Genomic DNA, 23,048 nt, shown 5'->3' with positions numbered 1-23,048 from the left:
GAATTACTAATGTTAAACTGTGTCCATACTGTCTAAAGCAACTTACAGATTTACCTTATTTAGCTGACAGCCACATTCTCCAAGTCTATGTATAAAACCCCCAAATTTTGTGCTACCACCAAAGTCCCTAAATGGCCAAAGAAATTGGCCTAAAGGAAGAGAAAAAGCTGGAAAGAGCAGAATACCAAAGTTCAAAACAAATCACAAATCAGGCATGGCAGCATACGTGCAATCCCAGGCTTTAGGGGTTGAGTGTTAGCACCTTGAGCCTAGTTTGGACTACAAGAGAGTGTCTGTCTTTTTTTTTTTTTTTTAATTAGAATTATGGTGCAACTCTATATAGGCTTGCCTAACAAGAGCCAGGCCTGGGTTCCCTGCCCAGCACAAAAGGAAAGATTAAGCTCTATTGTTGTAGACCACAGTGAGGTGACTATAGTTACACATTTCAAAATAACTAGCTGAGAGCATTTGGAATGTTTCTCAACACAGGGAAGTAAATGTTTGAGGTGATGGATATACTACTGATAATTATGCATTGTACGTGTGCGTTAAAATATAAACATGTAACTGAACGTAGTTATTATGCACCAGTTAAGTCTATTTCAAATAACCAGGCCCAAATAGATTGATGGATGAGTTCTTTCAAACTTTCATGTAGGAAACAGACAAACCAACTAACCAACCAACCACAAAAGGAGCCTGTGTCAATTAACTTAAACAAACAAACAAACAACAAAATCCTTTTCAGTTGTTTACATGATCGGGCGTAGTCTTAACATCAAAGCCTGAAAAGATGATGTAAAAACCTACACTCTAATCTCATAATGTTAGGATTTTTTTTTAATAACACACGTAGAGTGCTAAATAAGATGCTAATTAACAATATACAATTTTTTTTTTCAAGACAGGGTTTCTCTGTATAGCCCTGGCTGTCCTGGAACTTCAAATGAAGTTATATGAATGCAAGGTCTCTAAGAGATAATGTTTTTTATAATTCATTTCTCAGTGAGCTAAAATGGCAGGAAAATGATGTAATTTTTTGGTTACTGTTTCAGTATTTGCTTGGTTGCTTGTTTGAGAAAGGGTCTTCTTGTGTGACCCAGGCTGGCTTTGCTGTTGCAATCCTCTTGCCTGTCTGGTGCTGGGATTACAGGCAGGTACCACCACACCAGGTACAATATACTATAAATAGTATACTCAATAGCAACAATACTATAAATGGGTCTGTGTGTTGAGATGAAACCACTATTACAAATAGAACCACAATAAATCTATACAATATAACTATTTTAACACAATTTTAAAGTTTATGACTGTAAAACTAACAACCAGTAGCATAGCTGAGACAATGAACCCAGTAGTCTATGAATTGGTGAGAGTGACACCCAATTGGGATGATACACAGGTCTATGATTGCAGCTCCTTGAGAGACTAAGGTTGGAGGATCACAATTTTGAAGCTACCCTGGGGCAGCATTTTATTCATGTTATTAGCCTCAAAACAAAAAATAAGAGAGGGTGTGTGTTTCGGTGGTGGGGTCTAGACCACTGGTAGAGCACTGCCCAGCATGTGCAAGTCCATACATTCAACCCCTAACCTATGCAAAAAAAGAAAACAAAGAAGAAAAAAGTGACATCCATCATTGTTTATGAATTTTTAGAAAGGACGGAATAATGAACTAGAAATAATGATGGAACCTGTACACTCATGAAAACACACACACACACTCACAGAGAGACAGAGACAGAGACACATACACAGAGAAACAGAGACATACACAGAGAGATAGAGAGACAGAGACAGACAGCACACAAGCACTTACTTGTAAAAGAGAAAAGAAACTGAGCAAACACACCAAACCGGAAATGCCTTTGGCAATTCTGATTCACCATGAGTAAGCAGTCTCTTATCAGGAATGCCCTACCTCAGATAAGAAATAGCACAGACACACACACACACACACACACACACACACACACACACACACACACTTCTATCTCTCTCTCCTCTCATTTAGCAGAGTGAAAGAAAATAGTGACAAAGATAAACCACTGAATTCGGTCTAACTGATTTGAAGAGAGTGAAGTTGGCGTTTATATGAGGTTTCACTGGACGGCAGGCTGCAGCTGGCTTTGAGCATACACTTGATAGTAAAGCCACTGGCCAGGAAAAAACAGGACAGAGTTCAGGGCAACCAAAGCTGCTGGAAGGTGATGGGGGAAGGCTAAGAAGAGAAAGCCAACAGGGCGGTTTCTGACCAAGTCTCTGGCTGACTCAGATCCACACCGTTTGGGGAAGACTATAGTCAGCTAGCTAAGATGAAAATAACCAAGCTAAAATACAAGCTGTTCTTTAAGAGTATTTTGTCTTTTCAATGCATCAAGGGGAACTGATAAGACAATGTTTTTTGAAGGTAGGGAACTGAATGTCCTAAACACAACAGTCATGACATTCAGCAAATCCAAGTTGATGTATAGAGAACCAGGAAAATGAAGCTTCAGTCAAAAAAAGTTAAGTGAGGGTAGCCCTAAGGGGATCCAGATAGTAAGAGATTTTAAAATTTTTCTTGTGTATAAAATAATGGGTTTCATTTTGACATTTTCATATGTGTATAACATGAATTTTGAACCATTCTACCATTACTCTCCATTGCTTTCCCTCTTCCTCTTTCATTGATGCTTTCCCTCAAATCTTAAAAAAGTGAAAATTATAAGGCTAAAAATAAGTAATACTTGAATTTAAAAATATCTCTGGCTGAATTTAAAATAGAGAGATATAAAAGCAAAAGTTTAGGAATTTACAGATAGAATACTGAAGTTATATATGTATATACACACACATGCACACACACATACACACACACACACACACACACATATGTGAATCAGAAACCTGTGGAACAATAACTATACACATGCCTGAGTAACAGAAGGAGAGGCCAGGGAGAATGGATTAGAATAATATTTGATGCGATGAGGCTGGTATGTTTCTTTATTTTGGCAAAACACATGAATAGTAAATTCTGGAAGCTTAGAGAAGTCTATGAAGAATCAATATGAGAAGGACCATAAGTGGGCACAGAGTCAAACTGCTGAGACCCAGACATCATGGAAAAACTTTGAAAGCAGTGTGAGAAATAAGATACAGGACCAGCAACTCAAACCCGTGCTCAGAAGAGAACCCAGGACCTGTGAGGCAAAGGATGCTGGCACATTGACATGGGAAAAGTGAAAATATCACTCAGATACATATTAGTAAGGCAGAGTTTTGTATCAAATAAAAATTTCCTTCAGAAATGTCTTTAAAAGAAAACTAAGGTTTTGGTGCCTGTGAACCTCTACAACAAAGTACTTAGAAATTCATTAAGCCAAAGGAAAATACGAGAAACTTAGCTTCAGTGATGACAGGGAAAAAAATCAGATCTGGTTAATATTCAGTTATTTTTATATATAAAGAGAAACACATATGTTTCTTTGAAATATTCAGGAGTGTCAAAAGCAGAAAATTATGACTATGTATAACAGTACAAATGATAGGGTAATAAAAAGATTTGTACCACCATAATGTTCAAAGCTTTCTTTCATCATTTATTTTTCCAAGACAGGGTTTCTATGTGTAGCCCTGGCTGTCTGGGAACTAGCTCGCTCTATAAAACAGGTTGGTCTCAAACTCACCAAGGTCTGCCTGCCTCTGTATCCCAAGTGCTGGGATTAAAGGCAAGTGCCACCATGGCCCAGCCCATTCAAAGCTTTCTACATCAGTAGTATGGTTTTACTCTAAAGAAGTGGTTTTCAACCTTCCTAATGCTGTGACCCTTTAACACAGTTCCTTATGTTGTGGTGACCCCCAACCATAAAATTATTCCATTGCTACTTCATAACTGTCATCTTGCTATTGCTATGAATTGTCATATAAATATCTGACATGTAGGAGGATATTTGATATGCGACCTCCAAAGGATCATGACCTACCGGTTGAGAACCACTGCTCTAACAAAGTATGAAATGGTAATATGTTTTAATATGCATAGAAAATATCAAAACCTCAAACAAGTATAACATGTAGTTGAAATAGAAAATTAAAATAATTTAATCTACGTGATGATTTGAAAGAATGGCTCCCACAGGCTCATATATTTGAATTCTTGGCCCTTAGTTGGTGGAACACTTTTGGGAAGGATTAGGAGGTGTGGCTTTATTTGAGATGTGTTAATGAGGGCAGGCTTTGAGGTTTCAAAAAAACCTATGCTATTGCTAATTATCTCTGTGTCCCTGTCTCTCTCCCCTTCCTCTTCCCACCCTTCCTGCTTGTGGATCAGATGTAAATTCTCAGTTACTGCTGCCACACCATGCCTGCCTCCCTGCTTCCATTCTCCCTGCCATGATGGTCATAGAAAAAACCCTTTGATACTATAGGCAAGTCCCCAATTAATTTATTTTATAAGTTGCCTTGATCATGGTATCTTTTCATAACAATAAAAAAAGTAATTAAGATGAATCAAGTAATCTCAAAGGTGACAAGAAGAAAGGAACAGAGGAACAGTAAAACAGAAGAAATATTAGGTTTGAGTGTGAAATGTTTGTCACAGACTCATTAGTTAGAATGTTTGGTACTGTCTTGGAAATGGGACATAGCTGGAGAACACAGGAAATGCGAATCAAAACAACACTGAGATTCCACCTCACACTAGTAAGAATGGCTAAGATCAAAAATTCAGGTGACAGCAGATGCTGGCGAGGATGTGGAGAAAGAGGAACACTCCTTCATTACTGGTGGGATTGCAAGCTGGTACAACCACTCTGGAAATCAGTTTGGCGGGCCCTCAGAAAACTGGACATAGTACTACCGGAATATCCAGCAATACCTCTCCTGGGCATATACCCAGAAGATGTTCCAACTTGTAATAAGGGCACATGTTCCACTATGTTCATAGCAGCTATTTATAATAGCCAGAAGCTGGAAAGAACCCAGATGTCCCTCAACAGAAGAATGGATACAGAAAATGTGGTACATTTACATAATGGAGTACTATTCAGCTATTAAAAACACTGAATTTATGAAATTCTTAGGCAAGTGAATGTATCTGGAGGATATCATCCTGAGTGAGGTAACCCAATCACAAAAGAACACACATGATATGCACTCACTGATAAGGGGATATTAGCCCAGAAATTTGGAATACCCAAGATACAATTTTCAAAACACATGAAACTCAAGAAGAAGAAAGACCAAAGTGTGGATACTTCATTCCTTCTTAGAATGGGGAATAAAATACCTATGGATGGAGTTACAGAGATAAAGTTCAGAGCAGAGCCTGAAGGAATGATCATCCAGAGACTGTCCAACTTGGGAATCCACCCCATAAACAACCACCAAACCCAGACACTAGGCAGATGCCAACAAGAGCCTGCTGATAGGAGCTGTCTCATGCGAGGCTCTGTCAGTGCCTGGTAAATACAGAAGTGGATGCCACAGTCATGCATTGGACAGAGCACAAGGTCCCCAATGAAGGAGCCAGAGAAATACCCAGGGAGCTGAAGGGGACTGAAGCCCCATAGAAGGAACATCAATATGAACTAACCAGTACCCTCAGAGCTCCTTGGAGCTATACCACCAACCACAGAAAACACACGGTGGAACTTGTGGCTCTAGCTATATTTGTAACAAAGGATGGCTTAGTTAGTCATCAATGGGAGGAGAGGCCCTTGGTCCTGTGAAGGCTGTATGCCTCAGTATAGGGGAATGCCAGGACCAGGAATGGGAGTGGGTGGGTTGGGGAGCAGGGGGAGAGTGGAGGGGTTAGGGGATTTTCAGAGGGGCAACTAGGAAAGGGGATAACATTTGAAATGCAAATAAAGGAAATACCTAAAGGAAAGAAAGAAAGAAAGAAAGAAAGAAAGAAAGAAAGAAAGAAAGGAAGGAAGGAAGGGAGGGAGGGAGGAAGAGGAGAGAGAGAGAAAGAGAGAGAGAGAGAGAGAGAGAGAGAGAGAGAATTTAGAAAAGAGGGGAGAGGTAGGATTCAAACCTTTTTTCAAGGATTTCTAGTAAGCAGAGATAATAGGACACAGGGTCCCAGAGAGAGGGTTAGTGTGAGCAGACACAAGTTATTAATCTTGTTCTTATTCATGGCCTTTGCAAATAATGCTTTTGAAACTTGGAGAAAATTTCCTAATGTATTCGATCAACTTCTTTGTAAAAGTCAGATCCCAGTTGAAACGCCTCCTTATTAAACCTTTATGCCATGTGCACATCTGGTGCTTTAGTTAAGAACACAACGTTTTCCTGACACGAGCTTATCTATGTCCTTCCAGGGGTGGTAACAACATCTATGGCTGTAGTCTCTGGTGCCTAGCTCATAACAAGCCTTTGATAACTATACATTAGATGAATCTGTGAGTGGTCATAATTTGGTAAAGAAACCTTTAGATAGGGGCAAAGGACTACATGGACACTGGGTAGAATTAGAGAAAATAGAGGTGAAAAAAATGAATGAGTAAAGATTTTGAGTTTCATACAGTAGACTCAAGAAAGTTTGAAAGTTTTTGTGCCACAGTAAGTTAAGAGTCCCTTTAAGTCTCTTTCCAGGAGGGAACGTTTGCCATTCACCAATGCAGGCAAAAGCATCATTTCTGGTGCCACTGGTGTGAAGTGGCCTGGGCATTGGAAATGCAGCTTCTCTGAAGTAGGCTAGTTTGTCTATAACTGAAAGGCTGGTGGCTTAGACAATGAGTGCCAGTTTATCATCATGAAAAACCACTCTTATTATTTTTTACTTTTGTGCGCACCAAGTTTAGAGAAGCACTACTTTCTGCCAACCACATATATAATAAAGTCATTACCTCTTTTCCAGTTTTCAAAAAAAAAAAAAAAAAGAAAAAGAAAAAGAAAAAGAAAAGAAAAGAAAAGAAAAGAAAGAAAAGAAAAGAAAAGAAAAGAAAAGAAGTATGAAACAAAACTAATAGGCTTGGGGGAATAGCTCAGTGGTTGAAGACCTGCTTAGAACACATGAGACCCTAGGCTCAATCCCCAGTACCGCCTCCCAAAAAGATAAAAAATAGTTACTAATGATCGTCATTAAGCATGTGCAGCTTCAGGGCTAGAGAGATTGCTCAGCAGTTAAGAGCACTCACTGTTCTTCTGAAGTTCCTGAGTTCAAATCCCATCAACCACGTGGTGATTGGCAACCATCCATAATGAGATCTGATGCCCTCTTCTGGAGTGTCTGAAGACAGCTACAGTGTACTTACTTACAGATACATAAATTAATAAATCTTTAAAAAAAGCAAGTATAGCTCCCTGCTTCTTTCTCCATGTCAGTAATAATCAGTTAATAGCAAATCAATATGCATGTAAAAGACTCTATAGTAGCTTACCCTCACATAGTTTCTTACCTCTCTAGTGCCCTAGGTATGACCTGCTGAATGGTGGCCAGGTATCTGCCCAATGTCTGAGACAGAGAGGTTTCAGAATGTAACAGGAGCCCTTCAGTGAATGTTGGATTGTGACCTATTCTTGGTACTTACCATAACTGTATAATCTAACCCTAGCTCAAAAAAAATTTCTGAGCTGTACATGAAAAGATGAACAAGTTCATGTGTTTATAGTATAAATTTAAGAAATGTTTAAAGTAGATGTCCGCAGCTTTATCTTATGCATCATTTAATGTTGTCTTCATATATAAGATTTTATGACTATCAGATGAAATTGCTTGTCATCCTTACATGTTTGGATTCTAAACACCACTTGAGTTGTGATACACAGAGACATGAAGTTATTGAACTAGCTTAAATAACTGTTAAATAGTCACAGATATGTAACTTACACTCACCTCATCTTTATCCTGAAGATAACGAAGACATACAGGTCTTGATTTTAAATTTTCTTCTTTGTGGTCTAAGGAAATCCAAACACGCACAAGATGATTTTTAAAAAACTGCTTTTAGTTTCTCTACTACTAGTAAAATTTTTTTAGCTGTGTACTTTAATCATCCCTTTTGCTTATGTATGCAATGTTTTTACATTTGTAGAGAGAAATCTATTCCAAAATGACTCCCTTGAATCTTTTCATCACATTTATTTGTTTTTGTATATGTGCATGTGTGTGGGTGCATGTATGAAAGAGAACATAGATGTACTTCAGGGTACAACCTGTGAGAGTCTGTTTTCTTCTAACATGTGGATCCCAGGGATTGAACTCAGGTCATCAGGTTTGGTGGCAATCATCTTTACTAGCTGAGCCCTCTCACCAGCCTTTGAAATTATTTACTTTAATTCTGGTGTCTGAAATAATAGGATATAATTTTCAAATACTTACACAATTTTATTTTCTTGGAAAAGGAATTTCTAAATAAATTAGAAACATATATGTTATTCAAAATATTCCCCCCCCCCTTTGTGTAGCCCTGGCTGTCCTGGAACTTACTCTGTAGACCAGGCTGGCCTCGAACTCAGAAATCCGCCTGCCTCTGCTTTCCAAGTGCTGGGATTAAAGGTGTGGGCCACCACTGCCTAGCTCAAAATATTCTTTAGGTTATAAAAATAATCTGAAGTAATCCTTGGAGTAATATTCTCCTCATCCTGCATTTCCCTTTTCCTAACTATAGATGCTATTCATTTAGATTATTTTAGAATAGATCTTCTTAATATAAGCATAGTTTATGTGACAAATATCCTATCCTTAGATTTAGATAACCTGGTACTTGAACCAGACACATTTATGTGAGTTATGTTGTCTTGAAAAGTTAACCTTGCTGACCTTTCTACCCCATCTGTTAGTTTCAAATATTAGTAATTCCCATACATGGAAGCTTTGATGGCTGAATAATTCATATCTCAAACAACATGGAACCCGATATTTATTCAGTTAATGTATAGTAGGCACTGGTGCTGGGCTCTGAACTGGGATCACTCTCTAGTAATACACTCATTTTAGTTGATAACACAGAAAACCAACAGAAAGCCCTAAAGAGTGAATGCAGTGTGAATGTATCTAGGCAGAGAGGAAATCTAGAAGTTGTGCTGAGGGGAGGCTGGGGACGAGGTAGTTTAAGAATCAGTGAGTGATGATGCCCAACCTATTGGCAGAGTTCAGAACATTCAGTGTCTTTGTATTCCATAGTAAGGGTTTGGGGATAAGATGCCAGTGAAGAGGCTTCAGGATGGGATGCTAACCACCCTTTCAAAGAACACTAAGATGGCCCAAAAGCAAATAGGTTAGAAACCTCTGCTAGCATCGTGGAGGGTCAGGCAGTTAGCAATAGCTCCCTTTGGGAAAGTAACTAAAATGTTAGGGTGAAACACTGTTACGACAAAAATTTCCAGGTCTTTTATGAATAAACTTTGTTCTTTGACAATTTCATGAGTGTGAGGAGCAAGCCAGTAAGCAGAATTCCTCCATGACCTCTGCCTTAGTCCCTGCTGTAAGGTTCCCGCTTGAATTCCTGCCCTGACTTTTCTCCGTGATAGCCTGTGACAGGGAAGGACAAGACAAATGAACACTTTTATCCATGCATTAGCCACTTTCCTGTTGCTCTGATAAAACACCAAGACGAAGGCAAAGCAACTTATAGATAAAAAACTTTACTTGGGCTTTACAGTTCCAGAGGGATAAGAATACATGATGCCCCCGCCAGCTACCCACGACCCCCGCCGCAGGATTTTGGGACTGCTGGTGAGTGGAACACAGCTTCTGCTCCAATCCAATTGCGCGGGACCTGAGACTGCATTAGTTAGGGAAGCAGAAACCGGCCTGAGTAGGGCCACAGGCCTCACCCGGCCGGATCAGCGCCAGGGTAGCGGGAGCGCAGGGTTGCCTGACACCCGCCAGCTACCCACGACCCCCGCCGCAGGATTTTGGGACTGCTGGTGAGTGGAACACAGCTTCTGCTCCAGTCCAATCACGCGGGACCTGAGACTGCTCTGGTTGGGGAGAGAGAAATCCGGCCCACACAGGGCCACAAGCCTCTTCCGGTCAGAAAAGCACCTGAGCAGCTGGGGCGCAGGGTCTGCTGACACTCGCCAACTGCCCACAACACCCGCCACAGGATCTTAAGACTTCTGGTGAGGGGAGCACAGCTTCTGCTCCAATCCAATTGCGCGGGACCTGAGACTGCATTAGTTAGGGAAGCAGAAACCAGCCTGAGTAGGGCCACAGGCCTCACCCGGCCGGATCAGCCCCAGGGTAGCGGGAGCGCAGGGTTGCCTGACACCCGCCAGCTACCCACGACCCCCGCCACAGGATTTTGGGACTGCTGGTGAGTGGAAAACAGCTTCTGCTCCAGTCCAATCACGCGGGACCTGAGACTGCTCTGGTTGGGGAGAGAGAAATCCGGCCCACACAGGGCCACAACCCTCTTCCGGTCAGAAAAGCACCTGAGCAGCTGGGGCGCAGGGTCTGCTGACACTCGCCAACTGCCCACAACACCCGCCACAGGATCTTAAGACTTCTGGTGAGGGGAGCACAGCTTCTGCTCCAATCCAATTGCGCGGGACCTGAGACTGCATTAGTTAGGGAAGCAGAAACCGGCCTGAGTAGGACCACAGGCCTCATCCGGCTGGATCAGCGCCTGGGTAGCGGGAGCGCAGGGTTGCCTGACACCCGCCAGCTACCCACGACCCCCGCCGCAGGATTTTGGGACTGCTGGTGAGTGGAACACAGCTTCTGCTCCAGTCCAATCACGCGGGACCTGAGACTGCTCTGGTTGGGGAGAGAGAAATCCGGCCCACACAGGGCCACAAGCCTCTTCCGGTCAGAAAAGCACCTGAGCAGCTGGGGCGCAGGGTCTGCTGACACTCGCCAACTGCCCACAACACCCGCCACAGGATCTTAAGACTTCTGGTGAGGGGAGCACAGCTTCTGCTCCAATCCAATTGCGCGGGACCTGAGACTGCATTAGTTAGGGAAGCAGAAACCAGCCTGAGTAGGGCCACAGGCCTCACCCGGCCGGATCAGCCCCAGGGTAGCGGGAGCGCAGGGTTGCCTGACACCCGCCAGCTACCCACGACCCCCGCCGCAGGATTTTGGGACTGCTGGTGAGTGGAAAACAGGTTCTGCTCCAATCTTTAAATAGTGACAACGATAACAACTAACCCCAGAGATTACCAGATGGCGAAAGGTAAACGTAATAATCTTACTAACAGAAACCAAGACCACTCACCATCATCAGAACCCAGCACCCCCACTTCACCCAGTCCAGGGCACCCCAACACACCGGAAAAGCTAGACACGGATTTAAAAGCATATCTCCTGATGATGATAGAGGACTTCAAGAAGGACGTTAATAACACACTTAAAGAAATGCAGGAGAACACTGCTAAAAAGGAAGAAGACAATAAAGAGGAAGCACAAAAATCCCTTAAAGAATTGCAGGAGAACACTGCTAAAGAGTTACAAATCCTTAAAGAAAAACATGATAACATAATCAAACAGGTAGAAGTCCTTACAGAAAAACAGGAAAACACATCCAAACAGATGATGGAAATGAACAAAACCATACTAGACCTAAAAAGGGAAGTAGACACAATAAAGAAAACCCAAAATGAGGCAACACTGGAGATAGAAACCCTAGGAAAGAAATCTGGAACCATAGATGCAAGCATCAGCAACAGAATACAAGAGATGGAAGAGAGAATCTCAGGTGCAGAAGATTCCATAGAGAACATCGGCACAACAATCAAGGAAAATGGAAAATGCAAAAAGATCCTAACTCAAAACATCCAAGAAATACAGGACATAATGAGAAGACCAAACCTACGGATAATAGGAGTGGATGAGAATGAAGATTTTCAACTCAAAGGACCAGCAAACATCTTCAACAAAATTATAGAAGAAAACTTCCCAAATCTAAAGAAAGAGATGCCCATGAACATACAAGAAGCCTACAGAACTCCAAATAGACTGGATCAGAAAAGAAATACCTCCCGACACATAATAATCAGAGCAACAAATGCTCTAAATAAAGATAGAATACTAAAAGCAGTAAGAGAAAAAGGCCAAGTAACATATAAAGGCAAGCCTATCAGAATTACACCAGATTTTTCACCAGAGACTATGAAAGCCAGAAGATCCTGGACAGATGTTATACAGACACTAAAAGAACACAAATTCCAGCCCAGGCTACTATACCCAGCCAAACTCTCAATTAACATAGATGGAGAAACCAAAGTATTCCACGACAAAACCAAATTCACACATTATCTCTCCACGAATCCAGCCCTTCAAAGGATAATAACAGAAAAAAACCAATACAAGGACAGGAACCACGCCCTAGAAACAACAAGAAGGTAATCCCTCAACAAACCTAAAAGAAGACAGCCACAAGAACAAAATGCCAACTTTAACATCAAAAATAACAGGAAACACCAATTTCTTTTCCTTAATATCTCTTAATATCAATGGACTCAACTCCCCGATAAAAAGACATAGATTAACAAACTGGCTACACAAACAAGACCCAACATTTTGCTGCTTACAGGAAACTCATCTCAGAGAAAAGGATAGACACTACCTCAGAATGAAAGGCTGGAAAACAATTCTCCAAGCAAATGGCATGAAGAAACAAGCTGGAGTAGCCATTCTAATATCTGATAAGATTGACTTCCAACCCAAAGTCATTAAAAAAGACAGGGAGGGACACTTCATACTCATCAAAGGTAAAATCCTCCAAGAGGAACTATCAATCCTGAATATCTATGCTCCAAATACAAAGGCAGCCACATTCATTAAAGAAACTTTAGTAAATCTCAAAGCACACATTGCACCTCATACAATAATAGTGGGAGACTTCAACACACCACTTTCACCAATGGACAGATCATGGAAACAGAAACTAAACAGGGACACAGTGAAACTAAGAGAAATTATGAATCAAATGGATCTGGCAGATATCTACAGAACATTCTATCCTAAAACAAAAGGATATACCTTCTTCTCAGCACCTCATGGTACCTTCTCCAAAATTGACCACATAATTGGTCACAAAACAGGCCTCAACAGATATAAAAATATTGAAATTGTCCCATGCATCCTATCAGATCACCATGGACTAAGGCTGATCTTCAATAACAAAATAAATAATAGAAAGCCCACCTTCACGTGGAAACTGAACAACACTCTTCTCAATGATACCTTGGTCAAGGAAGGAATAAAGAAAGAAATTAAGGACTTTTTAGAGTTCAATGAAAATGAAGCCACAACATACCCAAACTTATGGGACGCAATGAAAGCATTTTTAAGAGGAAAACTCATAGCTCTGAGTGCCTCCAAAAGGAAACTAGAGAGAGCACACATTAGCAGCTTGACAACACACCTAAAAGCACTAGAACAAAAGGAAGCAAATTCACCCAAGAGGAGTAGACGGCAAGAAATAATCAAACTCAGGGGTGAAATCAACCAAGTGGAAACAAGAAAAACTATTCAAAGAATCAACCAATCAAGGAGCTGGTTCTTTGAGAAAATCAACAAGATAGATAAACCCTTAGCCAGACTCACTAGAGGGCACAGGGAAAGCATCCTAATTAACAAAATCAGAAATGAAAAAGGAGACATAACAACAGATCCTGAAGACATCCAAAACACCATCAGATCCTTCTACCAAAGGCTATACTCAACAAAACTGGAGAACCTGGATGAAATGGAGAAGTTCCTAGACAGATACCAGGTACCAAAGTTGAATCAAGATCAGGTTAATGATCTAAACAGCCCTATATCCCCCAAAGAAATAGAAGCAGTCATTAATAGTCTCCCAACTAAAAAAAGCCCAGGACCAGATGGGTTTAGTGCAGAGTTCTATCAGACCTTCAAAGAAGATCTAATCCCAGTTCTTCACAAACTATTCCACAAAATAGAAACAGAAGGTACTCTACCCAACTCATTCTATGAAGCCACAATTACTCTGATACCTAAACCACAAAAAGACCCAACAAAGATAGAAAACTTCAGACCAATATCCCTTATGAATATTGATGCAAAAATCCTCAATAAAGTTCTTGCTAACCGAATCCAAGAACACATCAAAACAATCATCCATCCTGACCAAGTAGGTTTCATCCCAGGGATGCAGGGATGGTTCAATATACGGAAATCCATCAACGTAATCCAGTATATAAACAAACTCAAAGATAAAAACCACATGGTCATCTCCTTAGATGCGGAAAAAGCATTTGACAAGATCCAACACCCATTCATGATAAAAGTCTTGGAAAGATCAGGAATTCAAGGCCCATACCTAAACATGATAAAAGCAATCTACAGCAAACCAGTAGCCAACATCAAAGTAAATGGTGAGAAGCTTGAAGCAATCCCTCTAAAATCAGGGACTAGACAAGGCTGTCCACTTTCTCCATACCTATTCAACATTGTACTTGAAGTCCTAGCCAGAGCAATTCGACAACAAAAGGAGATCAAAGGGATACAAATTGGAAAAGATGAAGTCAAAATATCACTTTTTGCAGATGATATGATAGTATATATAAGTGACCCTAAAAATTCCACCAGAGAACTCCTAAGCCTGATAAACAGCTTCGGTGAAGTAGCTGGATATAAAATTAACTCAAACAAATCAATGGCCTTTCTCTACACAAAGAATAAACAGGCTGAGAAAGAAATTAGGGAAACAACACCCTTCTCAATAGTCACAAATAATATAAAATATCTTGGCGTGACTCTAACTAAGGAAGTGAAAGATCTGTATAATAAAAACTTCAAGTCTCTGAAGAAAGAAATTATAGAAGATCTCAGAAGATGGAAAGATCTCCCATGCTCATGGATTGGCAGGATCAACATTGTAAAAATGGCTATCTTGCCAAAAGCAATCTACAGATTCAATGCAATCCCCATCAAAATTCCAAATCAATTCTTCAACGAATTAGAAAGTACAATCTGCAAATTCATCTGGAATAACAAAAAACCTAGGATAGCAAAAACTCTTCTCAAGGATAAAAGAACCTCTGGTGGAATCACCATGCCGGACCTAAAGCTCTACTACAGAGCAATTGTGATAAAAACTGCATGGTACTGGTATAGTGACAGACAAATAGACCAATGGAATAGAATTGAAGACCCAGAAATGAACCCACACACCTATGGTCACTTGATCTTCGACAAGGGAGCTAAAAACATCCAGTGGAAGAAAGACAGCATTTTCAACAAATGGTGCTGGCACAACTGGTTGTTAACATGTAGAAGAATGCGAATCGATCCATTCCTATCTCCTTGTACTAAGGTCAAGTCTAAGTGGATCAAGGAACTTCACATAAAACCAGAGACACTGAAACTTATAGAGGAGAAAGTGGGGAAAAGCCTTGAAGATATGGGCACAGGGGAAAAATTCCTGAATAGAACAGTAATGGCTTGTGCTGTAAGATCGAGAATTGACAAGTGGGACCTCATGAAACTACAAAGCTTCTGCAAGGCTAAAGACACCATCAATAAGACAAAAAAACCACCAACAGATTGGGAAAGGATCTTCACCTATCCTAAATCAGATAAGGGACTAATATCCAATATATATAAAGAACTCAAGAAGGTGGACTCCAGAAAGTCAAATAACCCCATTAAAAAATGGGGCTCAGAACTGAACAAAGAATTCTCACCTGAGGAATACCGAATGGCAGAGAAGCACCTGAAAAAATGTTCAACATCCTTAATCATCAGGGAAATGCAAATCAAAACAACCCTGAGATTCCACCTCACACCAGTCAGAATGGCTAAGATCAAAAATTCAGGTGACAGCAGATGCTGGCGAGGATGTGGAGAAAGAGGAACACTCCTCCATTGTTGGTGGGATTGCAAGCTTGTACAACCACTCTGGAAATCAGTCTGGCGGTTCCTCAGAAAATTGGACATAGTACTACCGGAGGATCCAGCAATACCTCTCCTGGGCATATATCCAGAAGATGTCCCAACCGGTAAAAAGGACACATGCTCCACTATGTTCATAGCAGCCCTATTTATAATAGCCAGAAGCTGGAAAGAACCCAGATGTCCCTCAACAGAGGAATGGATACAGAAATTATGGTACATTTACACAATGGAGTACTACTCAGCTATTAAAAAGAATGAATTTATGAAATTCCTAGCCAAATGGATGGACCTGGAGGGCATCATCTTGAGTGAAGTAACACAATCACAAAAGAACTCACACAATATGTATTCATTGATAAGTGGATATTAGCCCAAAACTTAGGATACCCAAGATATAAGATACAATTTGCTAAACGCATGAAACTCAAGAAGAATGAAGACCAAAGTGTGGACACTGTGCACCTTCTTAGAATTGGGAACAAAACACCCAGGGAAGGAGCTACAGAGACAAAGTTCGTAGCTGTGATGAAAGGATGGACCATTTAGAGACTGCTGTATCCAGGGATCCGTCCCATAATCAGCTTCTAAACGCTGACACCATTGCATACACTAGCAAGATCTTGCTGAAAGGACCCAAATATAGCTGTCTCTTGTGAGACGATGCCGGGGCCTAGCAAACACAGGAGTGGATGTTCACAGTCAGCTATTGGATGTATCACAGGGCTCCCAATGGAGAAGCTAGAGAAAGTACCCAAGGAGCTAAAGGGATCTGCAACCCTATTGTTGGAACAACATGATGTACTAACCGGAACCCTGGAGCTCTTGTCTCTAGCTGCATATGTATCGAAAGATGGCCTAGTCGGCCATCAATGGAAAGAGAGGCCCATTGGACTTGCAAACTTTATATGCCCCAATATAGGGGAATGCCAGGGCCAAAAGAATGGGAATGGGTGGGTAGGGAAGTGGGGGGCGCTATGGGGGACTTTTGGGATAGTATTGGAAATGTAATTGAGGAAATTATGTAATAAAAATATTAAAAAAAAAAAAAAAAAAAAAAAAAAAAGAATACATGATGCCGGGCAAAGGCATGGCACTAAGCTGCAAGCGTGATGGCAAGACCTGGAAGCCAAGCTTGAGCCACAAGCATGAGTCATGGGTAGCAAACTTGAAACGGCATGAATGTTTAAACTCTCAGAGCCCACTTCTAGTGACATACTTTCTCCAACAAGGCTGCACCTTTTAAAACGTCTCCCAAACAATGCCGCCAAAATGGTCAAATACACGAGCTGCAGGGGACATTCTCATTCAAACCACCACACTCCCCCAAGATGCTTTTTCTCATGGTACTCTATCACAGCAACAGAAAGCCAAGAGGACACCTGGAAAGGGGAGCTATTATATGAAATTTTTAGTGCTATTTGCATCTTTGTTGGGTATAGTTGGGAAGATGAAGAGGATGAGAGAAGTCATACTAGGACTCAAGCTAGTATTTATAAATAAGAGGTGAGGATGGTTGGATCAGGATGGCAGTGGAAACAGGGAAAAGAATGAACTCAGCATGAATTAGCATAGAGAGGACTTGCTGATAGGCTGGGCTTTGAGAATGGGGAGAACAAGGAATCAGAGGTGACTCGTAAACTTCACATTGGCGTTGCTTATCAGTCCAGCATGCTGTGTTGAGGATGCTGGAGGAATAGGGTGGAAAGAGTGGTTAGCACTTATGGTGGAGCTAGGGAATCATGAGTCTTGTGGTGAATTTAAGGTGCCTGTGTGAGTTCTGAGACACCAGTATGTAGCTCAAGAGAGGTATCTGACATTCATGAAGATAGAAAGTATAAGTCAGCCTTTCCATGAGACATTTGAAGTGTGTGGGGGTTGGGGGCTACACATGCCACAACATGCACATGTTGAGGTCTGAGTGGTCTGAGGACCACTTTAAGGAAGTGGTTTTTTCATCTTTTACCTTCATATGGATTCCAGACATCAAACTCAGGGCACCAAACTTCTGTGGAAAGTGCCCTTACCCTTCGAGCCGTTCTCATCAGACACCCCTCCCCTTTTAAAATGATATTTGAAACCATAAGATGGGTTAAGTTTAACCAAGGTAACTTATAAAAGGAAGTATTTATTTTGGGCACACAATTTCCGAGAGTTAGAGTACATGACCATCATGATGGGGAGCATGATTGCAGGCAGGCAGGCAGGCATGGGACTGGAGTAGTAGCTTAAAGCTTATATTCTTGTCTGAAAGTAGGAGAGAGGGAGGGAGGAGCGAGGGAGGGAGGGAGGAGGGAGGGAAAGAGGGAGGGAGAGGGAGGGTGAGGGAGGGATGGAGAGAGGGAGGGGAAAGAGAGGGAGAATATGATGAAGGAAAGGTGCAAGAGGAGATGGGGAGAGAAGTGTCAATACCATGGACCCCAGAAACAAGACTGACCACTGCACCAGAATATTTGAATATTTATTTATTTTTTACCTTATATGACTGAGTACTTTTTATACCATATGTGTACTATGTGTGTACTATCTGTGTACCTGGTGCCATCAGAGGCCAGAAGGTGGCACTGGTTCTCCTGTAACTGGAGTGACAGATGATTGTGAATTGCTTTATAGGTTCTGTGACACAAACCTGGGTTCTCTACAAGAGCAGCAAACATTTTTAACCACTGAACCATCTCTCCTGTCCCAGACCCAGACTCTGAAATGATCAGTTGCCTTTGTTCTGGGTCTCTGTAAAATGTTCTGGCAGGAGGTGGCCTGGGGAAGGCCGCTTTTCTGACTCACCTCCATATTGACAGCTCTCTAAGCAGAGTGCTTTAAAAATTAAGTTCCTGCCTCTGTTCACTGGCTTCTGTACTGGCAGACACTCTAACCCCTGGTATTCCTGTTACACTTTGCTCAAAGAGGTAAAGCTCTAGGACTTTCAGTAAGTTATTCAGTTGCCTCAGAGAGCCCAAAGCCTGTCCAAGACTAGAAGGCCCTGAAGTCCGGGGTGGAAAAGCTTCCAAGCAGCCACAAAGTGATTCTATTTTGGGATTTCTCTCTTCCTGGCTTTGCCTCTTTCTATCATCTTCATGTAGCAAATTAAACTGTGGTACTTTCTGCTTTGATTTTTCAGGTTAAGGCATGTCTGGCCTCTGCCTAAAAGGTGCTTTCTGTTTCTGCTTTCTGTTGTGTTTCTACTTCTTTCTAGCTTAGGGCTTATTTCTCCACTTAAAGCTTTTTCTAGCGTGTTCTTTCTGGGTATTCCAGAACTTGGACGATTAGAATGGGTGGGGCAGCTTCCATCTCTGTGACAGTTTTTTGGAGTCTGTTCTAGCAAATTACTCCAGCTATGCTTATGACCACACAAAAAGGAAAATGAGATATATTATTTTAAATTATTATAATATAATTTGAGCCACTCTGTGCATTTGGTTCTAGGGAAATATGTTTATTGAATGGATCTTTAAATTATGTAACTATTTTATACCTATCTTAGAATTGTTTTGCAAGGGAGCAGGAAAGTGGAGAGAAATTCCTGAGGCCCAGGCTTTAGTGGCAGTGCATAATCAGGTTTTGGTCTTGACTGAAGGAAAATCACTGATACAAATCTAAGTGCCAAAGTTGTTTTGGAAAAGCTATAGTCAGGAGGAGGATGAAACGGCAGCAGACACGAGTGGATGCCACTGTCAGAGATAAGACCCTCAGCCCAAGCAAAGTTAGCCATAAAACCTGCTTTTCCACAACCAGGGAAAACTAAGGAAGGTGGGAAGAAAATGAGGGGAGTCTGGAATGGTCTCCGCTTCTTGAACCCTGCAGGGTACTCTCATTGAAAGCTACTCATCCCTACTAACACTATCCCTCCACCCTGTAGGCTCCCCTGCCATCTTGACATGGGGAATACTGGGCAGCTACTTGGCAACTACTAGGCACATACTCCCTTTTTCACACTAGACATTATATACTGGAATTATACTGGGCAATCCTGTTGGGACGACCTTGTCAAACTACTTGAATCAATCTCTAGGTTGGCATTCTAGTGGCCCTGCTCACGATCCTGATGGCTGATAGAGGGCTTATACTGCATAAGACTAGAGAGGCAGTGGGGAAAATACATCAGGGCAATCCAGTTGAAACACTTACCTCTTCTGAGATAGTCCCAGGTACAGAGCCAAATTGTAATGTCAATGAGATTAGAGTATTAAAGTAGATTGCTAGCCATAAAGAGACAGCCCCTAGCCATAAAGAATAGCTCAGCCCCAGCCTGACCATTCAGCTCCACCCGCAGAAATAGTATGTTCAGGTATGGAAAGCACACTGCCCTGCTGCCAGTCAAACCATAAAAACTAGCTGTAACTTCCTGTAACTTCCTGGTAAGTACCCAAGTATGTATGTGTGGTATGGTGTGTGTGTGTGTGGTATGTGTATGGTATACATATGTGTGTGTTTGTATGAGTGGTGGTGGTGGTGGTAGTGGTGGTGGTAGTGGTGGTGGTAGTGGTGGTGGTGGTGGTGGTGGTGTGTGTGTGTGTGTGTGTGTGCATTTTCTCTTAAACAGGTTCTTATGTAGTCCAATCTGGCCTCAAACTTGCTCACAGCCAAGGCTGACCTTGAATTCTGAATCCTGCTGTCTCTACCTCTCAAACACTGGAATTATAGGCATGTACCACCATGCCTGGTTTAGGAGACATAGTTTTGACTCACAAATCCCTCTTTCAGGTAGGGATCTCTAACTAAGCTGCAGGCATAAGTTACATTCTTTTTTCCTAGAAGGCCAACAGTTTTACCTACAGCTTCCTCTGGAGCAGTGGTTCTCAACCTTCCTAATGCTGGGACCCATTAATACAGTGTCTCATCAAGGTTTGGAGCTGAGACAAAAGGATGGACCATCTAGAGACTGCCATATCCAGGGATCCATCCCATAATTAGCCTCCAAACGATGACACCATTGCATACACTAGCAAGCGTTTGCTGAAAGGTCCCTGATATAGCTGTCTCTTGTAAGACTAGGCTGGGGCCTAGCAAACACAGAAGTGGATGCTCACAGTCAGCTAGTGGATGGATCACAGGGCCCCCAATGGAGGAGCTAGAGAAAGTATCCAAGGAGCTAAAGAGATCTGCAACCCTGTAGGTGCAAAAACATTATGAACTAACCAGTACCCCGGAGCTCTTGGCTCTAGCTGCATATGTACCAAAAGATGGCCTAGTCAGCCATCACTGGAAAGAGAGGACCATTGGACATGCAAACTTTATATGCCCCAGTACAGGGGAACGCCAGGGCCAAAAAGTGGGAATGGGTGGGTGGGGGAGTGGGGGGGGGAGGGTTTGGGGGACTTTTGGGATAGCATTGGAAATGTAATTGAGGAAAATACGTAATAAAAAAAATATAGGGTCTCATGTTATGATGACCCCGCAATCACAAAATTATTTTTGTTGTTACTTCATAACTGTAATTTTGCTCTGTTGTAAACTATAGTGTAAATATCTGTGTCTTCTGCTAGTCTTAGGTGACCACTGTGAAAGGGTCATTGGACTTCCTAAGGGGTGGTGACCCACCCGTTGAGACACACTACACTAGAGGAAACAGGTTGGCTGGCAATGCAGATTATGAAGTTCATCACATGATGACACTCATTCCCGTGCTTGACTGGTCTAAATCTGAGCCTCAGAATTCTGCTTCTGTCATAGAAAAGGCTGTTTGTCCTGGTTTGATTTGTTGCTGTGATAAAAGGCTTACAATTCCAGGTCACCATTCCATCACTGAAAAAGTCAGGGCAGTAACTCAAGCAGGAAGCAAAGGAGAATTCTGTTTGCTGGCTTGCTCTGACTTGCTCATAGGCTTACACTTAACTAGCGTTCTTATCCATCTTAGGATAGGACCAACTACCTGCTTAAGGAATAGTGCTGCCTACAGTGGGCTGGACCCTTCTGCATCTGTCAGCAATGAGCCAATATAGACATATCCACACAAAGCCAATCTGATCTAAGCAGTTTCTGAACTGAGGCTTCTCTCAGATGACTATGTCAAGTTGATAATTAAGACTAACCAGGATACTGGAGAACTACTGAATCTGGATAAGACAACAGGACAAGAAAGGAGAGGAACAATATTCCTTCTGGCCTACTTGCTGGGACTAATTGTTAAGTAATTGCATGAGCCTGTTTTTGGAAAGATGCTCTGGTTAATTACAATAAACTGTGGACTACAAGACTGGGGTTATTTAAAATCATATAAAGAACATCTGGCAGATATATAGTTTATTTTCACAATAAACCAAAGTCTGACCTCAACAACAACAACAAAAGATTTTACACAATCAAGGTCAAGACCTATGCTAGAATTGACAACTCAACTTTTACTCAAATGCCAAAGTGAAGAGTTAAAATTCATGCTGATGTGTTTTGATACTTTTTAAAGGTTGGTTTAACTTTCAAGATTCAAATCCTTGTTCTTTGAATTCTATAGTGATAGATATGCCCTTCCCAATCAGGAGACAGCTGAGATAAGTGCATATGAGTGTACTTGGCAAAATACATTTTGGGTAGTTTCTTCATCCTGTGTGTGGGTGTTCACACTTCTGGGGTATTCCAAATTATACTTAGAAATACTAAAACTGGTTCTGATACTTATGGAGACCTATTGTGACTGAAAGGAGGGCCTGTATGCCTTGAGATTAGCAAATTCCCCCTGCTAAAACGTGTCATTTTCATAGACTGCATTAGTCTGGCGAAGGGTAGACTATGATATGTAATGACACCTTCACCAGATCCGATGCCACAAGTCAACAAGATACTAGAGGAATGGCTCCTGCCATTGTAAAAAACAGCTTACTATTCTGTGTCCATGAACTGCCCCAGGGCCTAGGAAGACTCATAGAATAGGTGTCCCAGAAAGCCAATCTGACTTACAGGTATGATGACTGACACTGGTTGTCAATGTTCAGGACCTAGAATCACATGGGATATGAGCCTCTAGGTATAGTGTGTGGAATTGTCTAGATGAGGTTAATTGAAGTGGGAATTCCCGCTGTAAGAACGGGCATCACCGGTCCTTGGGCTGGGATCCTGAACTGTATATATACATGGAGGAAAGAGGCATCCTGAGCTTGTGTTCATCTCTCTCAGCTCCTGTTCACACACGCAACTCGACTACATGTCACCAAAGCATCTCTGATGTGATGGATTGTAAGCCTGGAACTGTGTGCTAAAGTAAACCGTTCCTTTCTTAAGTTGTCTCTGTCAGAATATTTTATCACAGCAATGAAAA

At 41.6% G+C, this 23,048-nt stretch overlaps 1 protein-coding gene across 5 annotated transcripts in view; it reads right to left on the bottom strand.

Moving 5' to 3' along the window:
- Positions 1 to 23,048, bottom strand: part of CUNH1orf141 (chromosome unknown C1orf141 homolog) — a 67,289-nt gene that overhangs the window by 16,976 nt on the left and 27,265 nt on the right. For 4 of the 5 annotated variants that reach the window (XM_021160293.2, XM_021160294.1, XM_029475866.2 and 1 more), the window contains one exon: positions 7,829 to 7,893. The exons of the other annotated variant lie outside the window; for it this stretch is intronic. In XM_021160293.2, coding sequence (XP_021015952.1) covers positions 7,829 to 7,893 — 65 coding nt within the window. The remainder of the gene's footprint in view (positions 1 to 7,828; positions 7,894 to 23,048) is intronic. 5 annotated transcript variants of the gene reach the window in all.

The sequence above is a fragment of the Mus caroli genome, unplaced genomic scaffold (genome assembly GCF_978045245.1).
Source record: "Mus caroli unplaced genomic scaffold, Mus_caroli_1 scaffold_6, whole genome shotgun sequence".
Classification (NCBI taxonomy): domain Eukaryota; kingdom Metazoa; phylum Chordata; class Mammalia; order Rodentia; family Muridae; genus Mus; species Mus caroli.
Note: the sequence above shows the minus strand (reverse complement) of the source record. Positions and strands in the feature narration are given on the sequence as shown.